The sequence below is a fragment of the Anarhichas minor genome, unplaced genomic scaffold, assembly GCF_050575085.1.
Source record: "Anarhichas minor isolate MPS153535 unplaced genomic scaffold, ASM5057508v1 ptg000003l, whole genome shotgun sequence".
Lineage (NCBI taxonomy): Eukaryota > Metazoa > Chordata > Actinopteri > Perciformes > Anarhichadidae > Anarhichas > Anarhichas minor.
The window spans coordinates 15169682-15188597 of NW_027466449.1; the positions used below are offsets into that span (position 1 = coordinate 15169682).

The 18916-nt window shown below is 41.8% G+C and overlaps 1 protein-coding gene across 1 annotated transcript; it reads left to right on the plus strand.

Annotated features, from left to right (window-relative positions):
• Positions 1-6993: 6993 nt before the first annotated feature.
• LOC142958037 (voltage-dependent L-type calcium channel subunit beta-3-like) lies at positions 6994-16612 on the plus strand. The gene is made up of 13 exons (XM_076099762.1): positions 6994-7035; positions 9466-9585; positions 10482-10604; positions 10700-10815; positions 10895-10968; positions 11092-11111; positions 11618-11695; positions 12166-12224; positions 12337-12437; positions 12529-12680; positions 12769-12864; positions 13957-14127; positions 16220-16612. The coding sequence occupies exons 1-13, from the start codon at positions 6994-6996 to the stop codon at positions 16610-16612; spliced, it is 1545 nt and encodes a 514-aa protein (XP_075955877.1).
• The last annotated feature ends 2304 nt before the right edge of the window (positions 16613-18916 follow it).

Here is an 18916-nt window from a genome sequence, read left to right on the forward strand (position 1 = left end):
TGCGTCTCTTTCATCACAGCTGCCCAGGAAGTTGCCTAAACGCAAGAGCCGCTTCAAACGCTCAGATGGCAGCACATCTTCTGACACGACATCCAGCTTCATCAAACGGCAGGTAAGGGGGGGGAAAAAAGCTCCCCGAGGCATTTGTTGGCTTCCTTTCTTTCTTTATGTATTACAGGCAATGTAGGCTACATCATGAGCTGGTACATCACAGTCACAGGCCGATTATCTCACTGATTGTCAGTGGGAGGGAAGTACTGCAGCTTCTATGGAAAATGTGGGCCATGTTGTGTTCTTAAGTCTGAATAAACCTGTAAGTTGAAGATGATTTTTCAACAGAACAGGTGTCTCTGCATTGTTTTGTTGGCTTTTGGTGCAGGCATGCAGCACCTCTACTCGTCTCAGGTTTAAGCTGTTGGTGGGGGAATCACAGTTCCTGTTTTGGAAGTTACAAAAAGACATTTGTAGTTCTGCATTTATTATCCTTATACATCCAAAACATGTGCTCTGCATCTTCATCCTCAGAGCTGCTTCATCCTCCCCAGGTTCAGTTGTTGTTCTGACCAGCAGAGAGCAGCACAATGCGTGAAAAAATGGCAGTGAGTTACAAAATCCCAACACAGCCCAGTTTTCTTAATTAATGTTTCCAGGTCAAGCACGTGTAGAAGACTCTGATGGAGATTTACTGTTATTTAAGACAAAACTCTGACTGATTTCTGGGCCTCATGATGTGACTGGAGGGCTGATGTGAGTCATACGGTCTCATCTGGATCAGCCGATTTGATCGAGACAGTTTTACTCCTCGTGTTTGTTTCTCAAGATGTATTCGATTTATTGATTTTGGGTGTCGTTGTAAAGCAGAGGTAGTTGTTGTTTCCCAGAGAGTCCAGCAGAGGGGAGAACTTGATCCTGTGCATGCAGAGCTCATCAGATGCTAGATCCCCGAAGTTCATGAGCCTGGAGGCATCAAAGAGGGAAAGTCAGGAGTTGGGAAGGATTCAAATATCACTCCTCAAAAAGGAGCCCGATGTACTGATGACAGAAACTGACAGATTATTTATATTTCTGCAGGCTTTTACACCATCTCGAGTATTGATTTAGTCCTGATTTATTCATTTAGAGCTGAAACGATTAGAGTAGAATAGTTCACCACGGTGGAAACATTCTTTGGCCCACCTAGAAGTTCACTAAAACACACACACACACATACACACACACCACACAGCAACACTGACAGCATGAGGTAGTTGATTACGTGATTAGATGATAGACAGAAAATGAATCTACAGCTGTTTTGATAATGAATTAATCATTTAAAGTCATTTTTCAAGTGAAAATACCAAACAGTCAGTTTTGAGAGGATTTGCAGACTGTTGGTTACACAAAACAAGTGATTTAACGTCATCTTTGACTTTAGAAAAGGGTTTTACTACTTTTTATAGGCCAAGAATGTTCGGATTATTAGAGAAAGTAATCAACATATTAATAGATAGTGAAAATAATTGTTAATTTAAATGTTTAAACCAGCTTTTGTGTGAATTTAATCAACTAAATCCTAAACTAAAGATCAAAACATGTTGTGGATAAGAAAGAAGTTGAAATACCTCTTCAATAAAATAACGTATAGCGCTGAAACAAAATTCATACTTTTGATAGTCGAGTATTAATCTTTTTAAAGTGAGAGTGTAAGGTGTGAAAGCAGAAATAGTGCAATCCTCCTGTGTGGCTCAGTGGACAGAACGTTACGTCCTTTAACCACAAGGTTGGCGGTTTGATCCCATAGTCCTACTGTCAGTGCGTTGAAGTGTCCTTGAGCGAGACACTAAACAACCAAGTTGCTCCCCGGATGCTTTACAGCAGCCCACTGCTCCCAAATGCAGGGGTCAAATGTCATGTACCTGTATATATGTGACAATTGTAATAAAGTTTTTATAAAAAGGTAATATCATAAGCAGTAACGCTCAAGTCAGCACGCTCAGATGTTTTGCTACTTCGCTCTTACTTGGTCTGGAATGAGAAGTAGCTGATCAAAGCTAACATTAGCTAATGCAAACATTAGATAATGACACTACAACAGTGTAACTGTCACAGCTAAGACAGCTACATTATTAGCAATTGACCCTTAATTGTCTATAAAACAACAGAAAATAGTTCCCAGGGAATGTGAGATTTTCTTATTGCTTGGTTTTTCGGTTAGTGACCGATCAAATTAAGGGAATTTTTAGTTGCACTAATATCAACTGCTGTATTTATATTTGATGTGTACATTTTTGTTTAAAAAAAAGACAACATCTCTGGTAAACAAAGGAAAAACGTTAAGCAAGCCTACTGTATTTAACATTCAGATCTGATGCATATTAAATACATTAGTCAATTAGTAAAATAACATTTAAACAGTTTGTTTAATGTTTGTCCACTTCAACGATTATTTCCATTATTATTATTTTCATCAATTAATCTGCAGATTATTCTGTTGATTAATTGTTTAGTCTATAAAATGCTGTGTAGTGGATACAAGTAGTGGAAAACAGCCATCACAACTTCACAGAGCCCAACGTGACATCCTAGAATTGCTTGTTTTATGTGACCAATACTCCAAACAAACCCCAAAATATTTGATTTACTATCATATGCGATACAAACAGGAAGCAACATCCTCATATTTGAGCACATATCTGGCAAAAATGACTCGAAACTATCTAACTATTATTTTTGTTGCCGCTCAACTCAAAATGCAGTCGAAAAGAAAGTAGTTTAAACGCTTCATTATAAAAAAAATTTCATTAACTTAAAGTTCCCCATTAAAATTCACTCATACGGTTGTGAGGGCTAGAGGCGTGATGCCCCTCTCTCCACAGAACCAGTCACCGCAAACATGATGAAAAATACCTCCGTCTCACCATCAGCGTGAGGGACTGTGGAGCCAGGGTAACTGAGAGGCGTTAGTGAGAAGAAGTGGGGGGGAAAAGGGCTGAGCAGACATCTTCTTCAGGCGGGGACATTAGTTATCCTGATCGGGGGGGGGGGCTTAATGACAATCTCCAGATTCCCTGAGAATATTGCACGGCTTAAATTATTCACGATGCTCATTTTGAAGGCCTTAGGCGAAGTGATGTGTGGGTTCATTGTTCACACGAGCACCTTTTAGTTTCTTTTTAATCATTACACCTTCTCCCTCTCTGCATGCACAACAGCCCCCCCCCCCCCCCCCAAAAAAAGGTGATATGATAAATTGTTTCATGCAGAAGCAGCCGATTTCCCAAACAGAGCAGATAGTTTCTGGTCTGTGATAGGGGTGGGGTGTCTATGGAAGGAGCAGTGGAGTATGACTCATTTCTGCAGCAGGATACAATAAGCAGTATGCTGCCATAAGTGTGGATGTATGTGTTGCATGTAGGACACGAGGGGTCGGAGCAGGAGGAGAGATCTTGAGCTGTGCCTTCTCTGTTTCCTGTCTACGTGCGCGTGTTGAATTGGACCTTTGATAGCCAAGGATGGGGTGCAAATTTAGAGAGGTGGTTTGATGAAGTGGTGCAAAAAGCTTCGTTTCTTTGTTTGCGTGTGTGTGCGTGTGTGTGTGTGTGTGTGTGTGTGTGTGTGTGTGTGTGTTTTGATGGGATGAGGTGGGGTAAGAATAGGAAGGAAGGTGTTGCCTGCTTCAGTGCAGGTCGTCCCTGGTTTGGGGACGGGACACAGTACAGTCTGTCTGCATTTTACAGCATGTAGTGTATAGAGAGCGAGGGGGGGGGACCGGCAGCAGCAGCATCACCAGCACATTAACTGAGTAAGTACAAATGACTCGACACAGTCAGCTTCTTCTTCTTCTCCCTGTCTGAAACTCCTTCTCCTCCCGTCTCCCTCCATCATCATCTTTTAGCAGCGTTTCCATCGTTTTATCGCCGCTCCTCTCTCTCTGTTTTCCTTTGTCTTCCTCCTTCAACCCCCCTCTTCAAAAAACGCTTTTGGTTCTCTCGTTCCTTCCCCTGCTTCACTTTGTGATTGCCGTCGTCCCGTGTGCGCTCTTCTCGGGTCCTCGCTGACTCTCGTGATTGATCAATTTGAAACACGGTACGCCTGAACTCGACTTTGATATTGATGTAACCACAGAGTGATTTATTGCGTTGTGTATCAGAGAGCTCTCTGCATGTGTAACTTGCTGACATTGAATTACGACCGCACCTTTAATCGAACATTTTTGAAATTGGATATTTGGCTACTGGATTTCCAAATCACTGGAGCTGGCAGTTTTTTTTTTCTTCTTCTGGTGTTTCAGTCTTCTGAATAATATATTCTGCTCTTGTGCAGAATCTCCGTCCTGCAAATAAAGCCAGAGGAATTTGATTTTAGCATTAGCAAATTGTGTTTTGCATGTTATATCCATATATTACAAATCATATGTATTCAACATTACTACCAACCATTTCAAAGGTATGCAGTAGAATGAATTTTGAGTTGTTTTTTTTCCTGCTATCCAGGTTGTTGTTGGTCATGTGAGCGTCATGGCTCTAGGAATAGCAACGTTGTTGTTCCAGACTGAAATATCTCAACAACTAAGTGATGAGTTGCCATGAAAGTTTGTCCAGATATTCATGACCCCAGATTATGAATTGTAACTTGTGCAATCATGAGGTCAAACTTTCAGTTTGTCCAACACTTTGGTTCATGACCAAATATCTACAAAAACTAATGACATTCCCATCAGCCTCAGACGGACTTTGTGTTATGGGCTAATTAACAACATGCCAACATGCTAAACTAGAACATTGATCATGGTAAACATTATACCTGCTAAACATCTACATATCGATGTGTCTAAATGGGACACTATGCTTCAACAGAATTGCTTGTCGAAGTTAGCGTGGCAGTTTGTGTTTGTATAATTTATCGGTGAGGAGGGGAGATGGGTTATTGGTTCATCACTATCATCGCCTGGTAGTAACATTGATCAGATGGATCATATCTGCAACTTTTGAGCTGACAAGGCTCCAGTATGAATGCCAGTGAAACAAATCGCAATGAATGTCCGAAGTTTTGTGTTGGTGTTTTTACTTTCTGTTTATAAAGCAGTTTTTTTTCATGGTCCCTCCTCTCTGACACCTGCTGTCTGTCTGGTGGAAGTGTTTTTTGTTATTTTGCAGCCTTTTTAGAATAAGTTTGTGTGTTTTGTCCGTCTGGTTGTTCCCCTTCGCTCTTCCTCTGTATCTCTCTGCACACCTGGCAATCTGGGATCAGCAAGTCATCCAGTAAAGATATCTTCCCTACAAGACCCCCCCCCCCCGCACCAACAGCCGGATCGTTGTGCCATACATGGATTACCTGCCTGCTTGCCTGTCTCGCCAGTCTGCCAAGCCCACCAGCCAGCTCACAGCATCGGGTTTCCCTCCACCAAGCTGAAATCTCCAGCCAGCCAACAACTCACCATCTCTGCCTGCATCTGTCAATAAAAGACTTGTTTTCCCCGAGTTGTTTTTCTGCCGAGTTTGAGGCGAGAGATGACGACGCTTCCCATGAGCCACCGAGGCGAGACGATTCACCTGAAGCCGAGCCGATGCAACCGGGCCGCTTCCGCCTCGGCCTAAATGAAAGGCCGATGCCACATCGCCTGCAACGGCTGTTTGTACTGTACAAAAATACAATACACCTCATAGTGATGAACCCACAGCGAAGAATCACCCGACACTGCAGCTTTATGAAGCGTTTTGACCTCTTTCAGCTCATTGTTTTGGTTTATGTCAACCAAAACAATGAGCAGGTGTTTCCCTCAGGAGTTGATGAAGAGCAAACCAGAACTAAAAGGAGAGTGAATATTGCAGTGAATTTTGCCCTGGATTCAACAGGTGGACACAAACATGACTCCAAATGAATGTTGCTCCGTGTCTGCTGGGTGTGTAAATAAACAAATGCTTTCAGCATATTAACTTTATGGGGTGATATGTTCCGCCCAATGTTTCGTCCTGTTTAAGGTGCTTGCTCATGGGGGAATGTTATAGAGTGCGGTCTAGAGCTGCTCTATATGAAAAGTGTCATATAGAGATAACTTGTTATGATTTGACGTCATATAAATAAATTGAATTGATAAGCCACCATTGGGGTCACTGCCCCCTAGTGACCCCAAAATCAATTAACGCAGGATTAATAACATTAATAACAGATTTGTGTTTTGTCTAGTGATATTCCAGGTGTCACCCCTCAATCAATTTGAAAATGGTACATTCCAATCTTAAATTTACATTTTCAATGATAGGGTTTTGTTTACATTGTGATCAATAATTGTTCCTTTAAAGTTATATTTTCATCATGACTAACGAGTTAATTAACCTACGTGTCTTCCCAAAAGAAAATTAGAACGTAAACTGTAAAGAAGGTATCAGTAAGATCCTGATGAAATTAATGTAGAAATCTCCTGCTGTTCTGTCCCTAGACTGAAGGATTAATTGGCCCTCTCGAGGACTCGACTAGCTGGATGACACACTTCCTCGTTGGCCCCTCCCTGTGGAGTTGAGGCCATCAGTGTTGCAGTGTGTGAAGAATAATCACAGAAACAGAATAGGAGGGAACAGTTAAATTTAGCTCCCAAACGGGGACGTTTGGCAGTAAGGAAAATAAAACAACAAAAAAACAAGACATCCTCAGACAAGACGATAAAGAAGAACTCACGTCATTACACTCTGCATTGCAGCTCTGCTTCTCCTGCAAAATACACAGTTTTCCCTTCAGATACATTGGTGGTAACAGTGTTCTGTTTTCGGATTTGACCGGTATAGCCAGTGTGCAGCAGAGGTCCACAGCCTCATGTCCAAACATTACCACTGAACAGCAATCACAGCCCAGACAGCTCTCTGTGTTCTAACATCATTAAACCCATCTCTGACACAACGCCTTTCCCTTGTGCCCACCACCGTATTTATTCCACTTTTATGTCCGTGTGCGTTTGAGCGTGTTCCCGGTGTGAAGACGGGGGAAGCCGTTGCAGTGAGAAAATAAATCAGATTCATGTCTTTATCAGGCTCTAGCGCCGTCCTCCTAATCAGCCAGGTATGCAACTCTCTCTGCCTGTCTGTGTGTCTCTGTCTTCTCATGCCCCCCCCCCCCCCACACTGTGTTTCCCCTCTTTTCTTCTATCTGCGATGAGGATAGATATCTAGGTCTCACTCCACTCCTTCATAGCATTTTATTATGTTCTAATCTCATCTTCCCCTCGAGATAGCCTCGCTTTATCTTGTCATATAAATCGTTTATACACTCTCTCGTCCGTCTCTCCAACCATCCTTCAGTCACTCTCCATCCTTCTCTTTTCAGTATATCTTGTCCCCCCTTCTCTGTCTGACTTTCTAGCTATCTTGCTCTTCCTCCTCACCCTCCTTTACTCTCTCTCTCTCTCTCTCTCTCTCTCTCTCTCTCTCTCTCTCGGTGCTGCTCTGGCACTGGTGCAGTGTTGCCTTGCAGAGCTTGTGAGTGCTAGAAATCAGATCTAGTTATCTAACATAGACACATACAAAATAAAGGAGGAGAGGTGTTCGCTTGCGGTTTCTCTGGGGCTTGAAGTGGTAAAAAAAATATTTTGGGTCGTATGTATGCATTCTGAGGGGCAGAGAAAGCTAAAGGTGGTGGTTGTTCTTCATGTCTGGGCACTTCTTTTTGTATTTTGAGCCTGAATTTCCTTTTGTTGCGCTGCTGCTAATTGGTCCTCCAGAGGATTCGTTTGTGTATGTTGGCAAGATGGATGACCAGAACTAAGTCGCTGCACTTAAGAGGAAAGCAAAACCAAAGTGAAATCTGTTTTGTTTGGTGTTCTTCAGTTTCTTTATCTTGCTTCATTTGCAAGAATATGCTTGATCATATCAGTAGATATTATTGTAATTATGGATCTTGAGTTACCTGTGAGAGATTTATCTTTTCATGTCTGTCTCATTCATCACTTCTTGTATTCTTTTGTATTTCTTGTTTGCCTCCTGTCTTGGATTTGTTTTTGCTGCAGCGGTTCTCTTTACTGACAGATTCAGGGCTGAGTTCCTCCAAAGAAATCCAAAGAAATACCAAATATAGGAGAGCTCACACACACAGTACCCACACTGCATCTACAGCTCCTCTCCGTATTCTTCTCCTTATATGATTTTCCTCAATGGAAATAAGCAATTGTTGGGAACGAAAAGGAGCGTGTTTGAGTTATCAGCATATACTAAATTATTATTGATTATTATTGACATAAATAGAATTATTAATGTCAGATTATTAACAATTATTAATAATAACGAGGCACCACCCTGCGAACAGGGACCAATAACCAAACTATAGACTAAGTCTCATAATTAGCATTCACTCACAATGTCAATAGTCAAAGTACTATTACACATTCAGAGTGAAAGTGAAGGTTGAGTACGAGCAACAGACCACATATACAGCTATAATCACAATACACATGCACAAAGTAATCATACAGCTGCTCTTTAAAGTATAACAGAGTTTATTAAGCTCCAATAATAATGATCTAGTCAACTAATATCTAAAACTATAACAAAACTATACATTCATGAGCACGCTATCTAAAATCAACAAATTGTGGTAAGAGAGTGTGTGTGTGTGTGTGTGTGTGTGTGTGTGTGTGTGTGTGTGTGTGTGTGTGCGTGCATGCATGTAGTGTGTGTGTGGGGGAGAGGCGAGAGCACAGCTCAGACAACGTATGATGTCGCGAGACTAAAAATGGCGAATATAAAGGTCTCGCTATCTACACGTGTCTGAAGCAGTTAGCTCACCCCGAAGGTGGATGGTTTTAGAAAATATTCATAATTATTATTATTATATTATATATATAATATCGTTATAATATAACATATATTATCGTTTCAGCTCTACAGGTTGTGATGCAGTCATTTCAGTAAATAATCACAGGAAACCTTACAGGTTTAGAATAAAAGCCAGCAGCAGCACATCGTCACCTTTTTGACTTTGTGTAAACGTCTCTTTGTGTGCTTTATCTGTCGCTTTCAGCATAATTTGCGAGCCATCCCTGGGATGTGTCCTTAAACCTCTTACAATGAGAAATGATGGCCAGCATATATTTTGCTAATGAGGAAATGTCCTTGGAGAATAAACATGGGGAACAGAGGATGTATATGTGCTGCACTGTGGGGGATGATGGAATGGATCGGGGCCAGGCAGGAGAGAAGAGGAAGCAGTTGCCTTCTTTGTGCTATATTTGGTCTTCCAGAGGATGGCTGGTGTGGGAGAGCAACACATTGTGTTGGAGATGCATGAATGTGTTCATGAATACAGACACGTATTTGCATGCACACCTGCACACAAAGACTGCAGAACAGAAACACAGATGAAAGCATGAACAGAAGCAGAAGGTCTGCCTATGTCGCCTCATAGTAATAGTAGTCTTGGCAAGACTAGATGGAAATTATAATTCATTATTATTATTAATTACAACTAATATGTCAACCTCCGTCTCGCTCCTGACAGGGGTCGGCTGATTCGTACACCAGTAGGCCGTCGGATTCAGACCTGTCAGCAGAGGAGGACCGCGAGGCGTATCGGCGTGAAGCCGAGCGCCAGGCACAACTGCAGCTCGACAGAGCTAAGGTACGTCACACAGTGATTTACACTACCGCATACTGTAGCGTTAAGTCAAGTCCGGAGCCACTTGTGGGCCTCTGCTGCTCCAGAAGAACCTTCATATATGCCCTCAAATAAGGCTGGGAGGTATGGCCGAACTCTTCTATCCCGATATAGGCATTTTATATCTCGATAATGAGATATTTATATATATATATATATATATATCACAATATAGGTCATTCATATCTCAATAACGATATATATCACAATATCTCGATAACGATATATATATACGATATATAAAGCTGGGTTTTAGTGCAAAACATAGGTGGGAAACATTGTTTTGCAAGTCTCAAGGAATTCTCAGTCCTTGGTTATTAAGTCCAGAGTTGAAGCCCCTATATCAGCAGGTCCCAAGTCCAAGCCCAAGTCCTAAACTTTCTATTTTGAGTCCTGAACAAGTCATTGTGAAATTAGGAACAGCAGCAACAGCAGGTTAACTTTACTGATGGCCACCCATAACGTTAGCTGATGTTAGCACGCTCACCTCAACTTAATGGTTTTTGTGTCGTGTCAAATGTCAAACAAAGTTGGTTGAACATTTCAGTTTTTAGCCTCATGTTTAACGTGTTGGTGTCCGTTCTTTGTTGATCACCATATTGTCTTTATGTCCGAATGTGATTATTCGAGGTCGACCACGTGATTGGCTGCTGTCAGATCGATACGTAGTGGATCTGTTGTCTGAAAAACAAGGACTAAATTTGTTGAACTCTTTTTCTGCAATGTAGTTTTTCATCTTTGGAGTGGATATCAAGTCAAATCAAAAGTCGAGGCTAAAGCCAGATTCATGAGTTCACACCACTTATACATTTGTACTGCTGTTTCCATCGCTAACACATGTTTTTGTTATCTCTCAACAGTCCAAACCTGTAGCGTTTGCAGTAAAGACGAATGTGAGTTACTGCGGAGCTCTGGATGAGGACTGTCCTGTCCAAGGAGCTGCAGTCAATTTTGATGCCAAAGACTTCCTGCACATCAAAGAAGTGAGTGATTGTGTGTGGTCGATTACGATGAACCCCTTCATTACATTAAAACAACATTTATATATGTGACACGGTTCTGTTGTCTCACTCAACAGAAGTATAACAATGACTGGTGGATCGGCCGGCTAGTAAAAGAGGGAGCAGACATCACCTTCATCCCCAGCCCTCTGCGACTGGAGGCGATGAGGCTCAAGCAGGAGCAGAAACAAAGGTCTGTTAATAGCATCAAACGTCTCGGAGGACTCATTCCCGCAGTAAAAGTTTGATAACATAGTGTGTTGCTGTTGCAGGAAAACAGGGGGTAACTCCTCCAGTTTAGGGGACATGGTGACTGGGAGTTGGAGGACCACACCGCCATCTGCAGGTGAATGTAAGTACTACAAACCTCTCCCTTTAATTCTTTGCTGGAACAAAAAAACACTTTCCCCTCTGCTGTCTTCTTCTGTCTCCCTTCTTTCATTGATTGTTATTTTCTTGTTTTCACAAGCCAAACAGAAGCAAAAACAGGTAGGTTTGCGTACTTTATGATGACACAGCATGTGCTCATAATACGTAGTTTATTATTTTTAACTTTAAGTGACATTCTCAGAGTATCTACATGTCTTTAAAAGTGTTAAAAATGTCTTGAACATTCTGTTTTTTTGCCTGCCGTAGACAATAACATTGGTTAAGTATTTTATAAACGAGGTGATGGGAGACGGGTACCTTTATATTACTTTTTATATATCTATAAACACTATAAAATGTGACAGTGGATTGTGCATGTAGGTGCTTTTTGTGGCGTAATTATGTTTCATTATTATTATTTCTAGTCACAGTAGTTAGGAAGCTTATTTAGTAAAAATTGGTGGTTTTAAAAAGTCCTCAATTTAATTCAATGGTCTCTGCAGAAACCATGGTTATGTAATTGCTTTTAGCTTTTTTACAACCAACAAACCCAGCCCCCATCATTTCTTACCCCGGCTCTCTCTGTTCTTCGTCCCCCTCCCCTCGTCATCCCCTGTTTCTGGCAGGAGCACGTCCCTCCCTACGACGTGGTGCCCTCTATGAGGCCGGTGGTCCTCGTGGGACCATCGCTGAAGGGCTATGAGGTGAGCCTCTCCCCCTTTAACCTCCAGCAGACACAGAATGACTGCCTCACACTCTTCACCATTAAACCTGTTCCTGCACTGCCGCAGTTTGTTGTTTGAATCACAATCAACGGACCTGAAATAAGGCCGAGATATTTTACTTGTGAAACCTGTTCGATACATTTTCAATGAATCATTACATCTAAGTTATTATTTAACTTGTTGTCTTCTTATCTCCGTCAGGGGCCGAGAAGCAAACCAAAACTGTTTTCTTGATGTTGAATTTTAGATGTTGCATGTACATAAGTAACTTTTTGAGAGAAAAACATAATACAAATTTACTCACGACTCACATTATTTCCATAAATATTTTCGAAGTCTTACTGTTTTGGTATCCTGACGTTAAATCAAAGCAAAACATAATTTCTTCAGGAAGTTTTTGTTCTGTCTGTTTAAAAAGTCTGTTTCTTACCTCTCTTCTTCCCACCAAGGTGACGGATATGATGCAGAAAGCTCTTTTTGACTTCCTGAAACACAGATTTGAGGGAAGGTCAGTAAAGTGGAGAGATGATCTCTGTAGTTGTGGAAAGTAACTTAAAATGAAATGAATCTGATCAAGAAGTCTCACAGCATATTTGTTTCTCTCTCTATGTTTGCGGCAGGATCTCAATCACTCATGTAACTGCCGACCTGTCTTTAGCCAAGAGATCTGTCCTCAACAAAAGACCCATAATGGAGAGGTCCAACACTCGCTCCAGCCTAGGTGACTAATGTCAGCATGAAAGCTCCTGAAATCTTTATGGTACAAAGAAGCAATGAGTTTGAACTCAAATCGAACGTGTCTGTGTGTGCAGCGGAGGTTCAGAGTGAGATTGAGAGGATATTTGAACTCGCCAAAACCCTGCAGCTGGTGATTCTGGACGCGGACACCATCAACCATCCTGCACAGCTAGCCAAAACCTCCCTCGCACCCATCATTGTCTACGTGAAGGTTTCCTCACCAAAGGTACAGTAGGTCACTTCACTCGTAGATTAAGGCCGTCTCATCTTCCTCCACCTGAAACCTGAAACGTTACTCTAATGTTTTCTCTCAGGTGCTCCAGAGGCTGGTCAAATCCAGGGGGAAGTCTCAGAGCAAGCACCTGAATGTGCAGATGATGGCTGCAGACAAACTCTCTCAGTGCCCCCCTGTGAGTGGATGCTTTTCTTTCTAGTCCTATTATGTTCCGTTGTTCCTAAGTCATATTCTCAAGGTGAAATAGAGGCACTGACTTTTTCTGTAACGCCATCACGAGGTTCACATTTTGCGGTCTTAATTGAAATAACTCAACAACTATTGCATGTATTACCACGAGATGTGGTGTATACATTGTCATGGGGGTGAGTGTGATACAGCAAGGGGAGGACCCAAATGCAGACAATGCAGAGCGACAGCAACAGTTCAGGGTTTTGATAGCTAAAATGAAAGTACATGAGCTTACTGGCATGGGTAGAAAAGTCCAGACAGAAGCTGTATTGAGTTCAGCAGAAATGGGGCGAGGAAAGGTGCAGGAAGGCAGGTACAGACAGGGTCTAGATGCAGGTCCAAGTAACAGAGAACAGATAACAGAGGGGCGAAAGAAATGACACTGAGCCGAAAAGCAACACTGCTGATGTGACAGAGAAAGAGTGCAAATAGGCCGGTTAAATGCCGCAGGGCTGATGAGGGAAAGAGGAAACAGGTGAGCAGATGGGCGGGGAAGGTCAGGTGACTGGATTGGAGGGAAACACTGCTTCATATCATTAATATCTGAGCTGCCCCTGACCTTCCCCTTGACCCTCTTGCTCATATATCCGCTGTGCAAAGGATTGTGGGGTCAGAATAGCCAGAAAAGCATGCTGGCTCGCGTATGGGATCGGATGTACTAGAACATCCTGGTGTTTTTGGCATACTGCACTATGTATTGGGACATACTACATCTGGCTGGCGCAAAATCATAGAACACGAGGATGATTGATTCGTGTCACTGAGGGAGGGTTTAATAGTGACCTGCTTTATGGGGGAGGATTGCTATCTGACGTAGCAGGTCAGATGGTGTTGGATAGTATGACCTTTACACACATTATGATAAAAAATACTACGTCCATGGACATTTTGCTATTAACATTTGCCAGCTGCACACCGTTACCGTGATAGTCAATGATTTGGAAACTTTTGTGCCACTTACATTTGCACTTTTTTCAGCTGCCGGTGGTAAAAAAAAATGATTTAATTTCTCATTTTCTTTTTCTGTCATTTGTAGGATATGTTTGATGTCATTTTGGATGAGAACCAGCTGGAAGATGCATGTGAGCATTTGGCTGAATACCTGGAGATCTACTGGCGTGCCACTCACCTCCCAGGCAACACCCCTCTGAACCCCTTATTGGAGCGGACTCTGATGACCCCGCCTTCTGCCATCTCCAGCCTGCAGGTGAGTTTGTCTTCATCTGTTCAAAAAGTTTTAATACGGTGTTCATGACTCTATAAGCAGGAATCTCTGTTTTGAACATGTTGTGTGTTGTCACTGTCTTTACCAGCTCTTCCCATCTCAGATTCTCACTCCTTTGTTTTTATTGTCTCCAGTTGTCTCGTCTGTCCTCTCACTCATCCATGCTTAACATTTTTGCAGTTTTCTGAAACACAGGAATTAATTGAATGATCGCTTACAAAATTGGGTGAGTAGTAGGGTTTATGATCTATATATATGTATATATAATACTGTATATATGCATATTTATATTTATTTATATTTGCACTCTCAACCCCAACAATCCTCTTTTACACACCGGAACACAGATTACACAGCGGCTGAGACAGTGAATGAACAGCATTGTATTCATTCAGATCTCACCACAGAGAAGATGACGTGTTTTTTCTTCATTGCATCCTGCCTCCTTTCCTTTAGTTCATGGTCTCAGGTGAATCACTGCTCCTCAGGCTTTCTGGGAGAGTATAAAACGTCTGTGTAAGGCGTAATTATCAGACGATTATTCTCTATTTTCAATCGGTGATGATCCTTTTTCCCGAGCATGCTTTGTGAATGGTGTCCCCGCCCTCAGCGGCACGTAATGCTATCTTGAATGATGGCATATGATCAATGCTTCAATAATGTGTTCACCCAAACTAAATGCATAAACTGAGACCATAACATCAGCACAGTAACATTTCGTGTTCAACTGTTTCACCGGCATTTCTTTTGTTGGGTGTCTAGTATTAATCTGTGTACGCGCAGACAAAACACTGTAAACTAAGAAGGACTTTGAAGAGACTTTACCAACACTGCAAACACTGCTGCATATCAATTCACATCAAAGCCCCTATGTATTGTACATTATATATTATTATTATTATTATATGTATAAATTGCAGATTATTACCGCTGCTCCTTGTCGTCATGATTTCCCACATCTTGACGTTTTAGAAACTTTCTAAAACAACATTTTTAAGAGAACAGTTAATTAGTTGTGTCTTGTGGCTTTGAACACTAGAAATAGAGACTCATAAATAGTTTAATATTAACTACCTCTGCTAACATGAACCAAAGGCTTTTCAGCTGTATTCCATTTATATATATATGTATTGTACGGAAGAGTATCTGCAACAATTTTGTTATTTGATAAATGTTTAAGTCGTTTTTAGCCTTAAATGTTTCCTATACCGTACAGCAAGTTAGTCATGTGCACATAGGTGCTGTATACAAAAAGAATCAATACAACTGAAATACAAGGAGTACCTGCATACTGGAATCATGGTTCCCTTTAATTTCATTAATCAGTAAAGTGAGCTGTGTCCTTTTGTGATTTATTGCCAAGTGCTGATTGTCAGATCTGATTTATAGCTCACAAATTCTGATGTTTGGCATCAAAAGTGCAGTGTTTATATTCTCACAGCTATACATACTGCATATGTATATATATATACATACACATACACACAGGCATATACATAGTTATCTTTTCATCTTTAAACAACACTGACATGTCTATATCTAGGTTGAAACAGTTACTGGTCGCTGTGATTGTTCCGCCTGGTTGTACTGGGTGTGAAGAGATTTCTTCCAAAAGCGACTCAAGATTAAAATCATGAAATGGAAGATGAAATGAAATATTTGTGTAAATATCCCTCTGCTGCAGCTCAGCAAGGAAGCGCAGTCTGTGAAAACACAAAAAAACAGATTGTTGATTTTACTTGTTAAATGTGCTGACGCCTTTTATGAGCTCCAGGAGGGGATGTGTTTTCACCCAGAGGGGGCGAGAGGAACAATTGTAGCAACCAATAACTTTTTCAATGTACGTTCGGGCATGTTAGTGTTGTTTTAAGATAGATTTCCTTTAAAATCCTTCTTGATGTAGTGTTTGCATTATTTTGTCTACCCTCTGTGTGTTTGCTGTCTATGAAAACTGGCTGTTACCAAAAAGTGTGAAGCTGCTCTCAGTGTTTTTGTTTTTTTTACCCTCTTTATTTATTTTCCTCCCTCCATGACGACTCGAATCCTCCAGAACCAGAACAAGAACCAGCCGCAGCCTCGTGAGGCGGTGGGCCTGGAGGGTGAGGAGGAGGCAGGTGAGGAGGCCCACTCCCCCCTGGAGCAGGACAGTCTCATGCCGTCCGACGAGGCCAGCGACTCCCTGTCTCGCGGCCGGAGGGGGAGCCCGTGCCACAGGGAGGGCGGGGAGGAGGAAGAAGAGGAGGAGGAGGAGGAGGAGGAGGAAGAGGAGGAGGACGAGTATGCCTCCCCCTGCCATGCTCGCACATACAGGGACATGTACCCCTCTCACCGTGGGCACACCGGCAGTGTCCACAGTGCCAACGGGCACGAGTCACATGACAGGCTGCTCCAACGCGAAGCTCAGCAAGGTCACAACCAGAGGAACAACCGCCAGCGCAGCCGCCCCTGGCCCCGAGACACCTACTGAAGAGTGAGGCCCCCGAGACACCTACTGAGGAGCTAGGCCCCTCCTCCGGCCTCCAGATCCGCATCGAGATCACCCCAGGCCGTCTTACGTTCCCAAACAAAATGGTTTTAGAGATGAAAAGCCCCAAAAATCAGAAACAGATGTCCAGTTTATTGAGTTCTCAACTTTAGGTGTATTACAGTATTTCTCTCTTCCAGACTCCCAGTTTTGATTTATTTTTAGGGGACACGCTGACCTCTCCAGGGTCAAGTCATTCAGATTAAAGTCAACAGGGCTACTCACCTCTGCAATGGAAAGGTTTCAGGCTACCAGCTGTACGCAAACTCAAACTTTAGCTGCTTCGCCTAAGGTTTCTCTATTGTAGGATGTCTCATATGCTGGCCTTAAAATTCCTAAGACTTTTAACTATCTTTACTATTGCATGTATGAGTATAATTATTTTAAGACTATTTGCACATTAACGTCAGAACAGGAACTGAATGACCTCTAACGGTTAAACCAACGTTGGAATGTACTACTGTTGAGTCCATTTCACGGGAAATAGTAATGCATTTGATTACAATGTACTGAATGGCCACCTGGTTTTTGTTTCATGGCTACTATATTTGTTTGATTTTGTTGATATGGACTTCTTCGTTGTTTCAGAGAAATGTTGCCACCCATGTCAGTTTTTTACTCTGAAGACGGTGAATTGACACACACACACACACACACAGAGTTTATCACAATGTAAGTACGCGGTATGAGGCTGCAGCACAGCGTCAGCGTCACCTCGTGCGTTTTGGGCATCACTCGTCTTCGCTGTTGCACAATCACTCTCTTAACACCTCTCAGAAGAAGAAGAAGAAAAACAAAAGAACGGCCACAGAGAATGTAAACACAACTAAGAAAAGGGAATGTTTATCTTTTTAAAGGGTGAATTATTCGCCAAACTTGCTTGTTTACATCGAATCATTCACATATTATTAAGCACACGCTGCGCACGCTGCAGCTCCTCTTCAAGATCTTCAGAGAATGTAAGCTTGCATGCCTTTTTGCACCTCCAGCACCAAACCCCCCAACCGATCGCCCTGTAATTCGATTGTAGCACGTTATTGATTGTAGCATCCATAGTTTCTACACCTATATCTCACTCCCCTCGTGCGTCTTTGCCAAAAACATTGCGTTACGTCCTGCAGTTTGATTAGGTTTTTTTTTGTTTCTTTGTTTCTTTAACAAAGCAGATCCTCAGGTGTAAAGTCCTGCACACTTCATCGCGCTCCACTCGCACGTGACGGACGTGTCGCGCTCCTGGAGGACTCGTAGCAGCCGTGACATGACGTCATTCTGTTCCCGCACCCATTATAGTTAGTCCGCGAGCCGATGAAGAGTTTGGGGGGGTCGATACTTTAGGAATCACTGGTTTACTGCTTCCATGTCTCACAGGTATCTCTTATCTAGTGTTCTGTATATTTTGAAGACAAAAAAAAAAAAAAAAAATCAGCATGATTGAGAAAAAAAAATCTATGCAAGTGTTGCATGAAATCGGATTGTTTCTTTTTACAGTTAAGTATTTCAGTAATGCATTGATTCAGATTCTCCTCGTTGTCTTGTAGTGATAGTCTTGTCTTTGGGGCTACTCACTCCTCACACCACTAACAACACTATTACTTAAAAATAATAAATCAGAATGCATCACTTTATTTATCCACAAACATTTATATCGGGGACTTTTTGTTTCTCTCTCTCCCCCTCTCCACAACATTGGGTGGACCCTGGTGGTTGATGCACTTTTACAAGTCACTCACTTAGAAATTGTCCAAGATCAGGCCAGATTTATTTTCAATTTGGGATAAAAAAAATTAAAGATTATTAAATCCCTGCATGTTTTAGTTCGCCAATTAGCTATTTTGATTATATTTTTGGCAGAGTATGTTTTTCAAAGCGGACCAATTCAGCAGCTGATAAAAGCAGTTGAGGTTTTTTCAATTCATGAAGCACAATTTTTACAAGGGTTATAATTTAGTTTCCTCTGTCTTATTCTGTACGCAATACTAAGCCTAACATTGAAAAACTTTAAACGCCTTACACCATCTGGACTTCCTCTTTTTGTTTTTGAGTAGATTCAACAAAAAAAAAAGAAAAATTGCACTACTTTTTTTCGGGATGGTTGCTTTGTGATGCAATAACTGCACTAAATATATTAACCGTGTATCCACCAGACTACCACAGCGTGCTAGCGTGACCCAACACGCCTCTTCCCTCTATTTATCAAAAGAGACAGCAAATGTGTAAAAAGTGAGACATTTCCTGCCTGATGCTGTA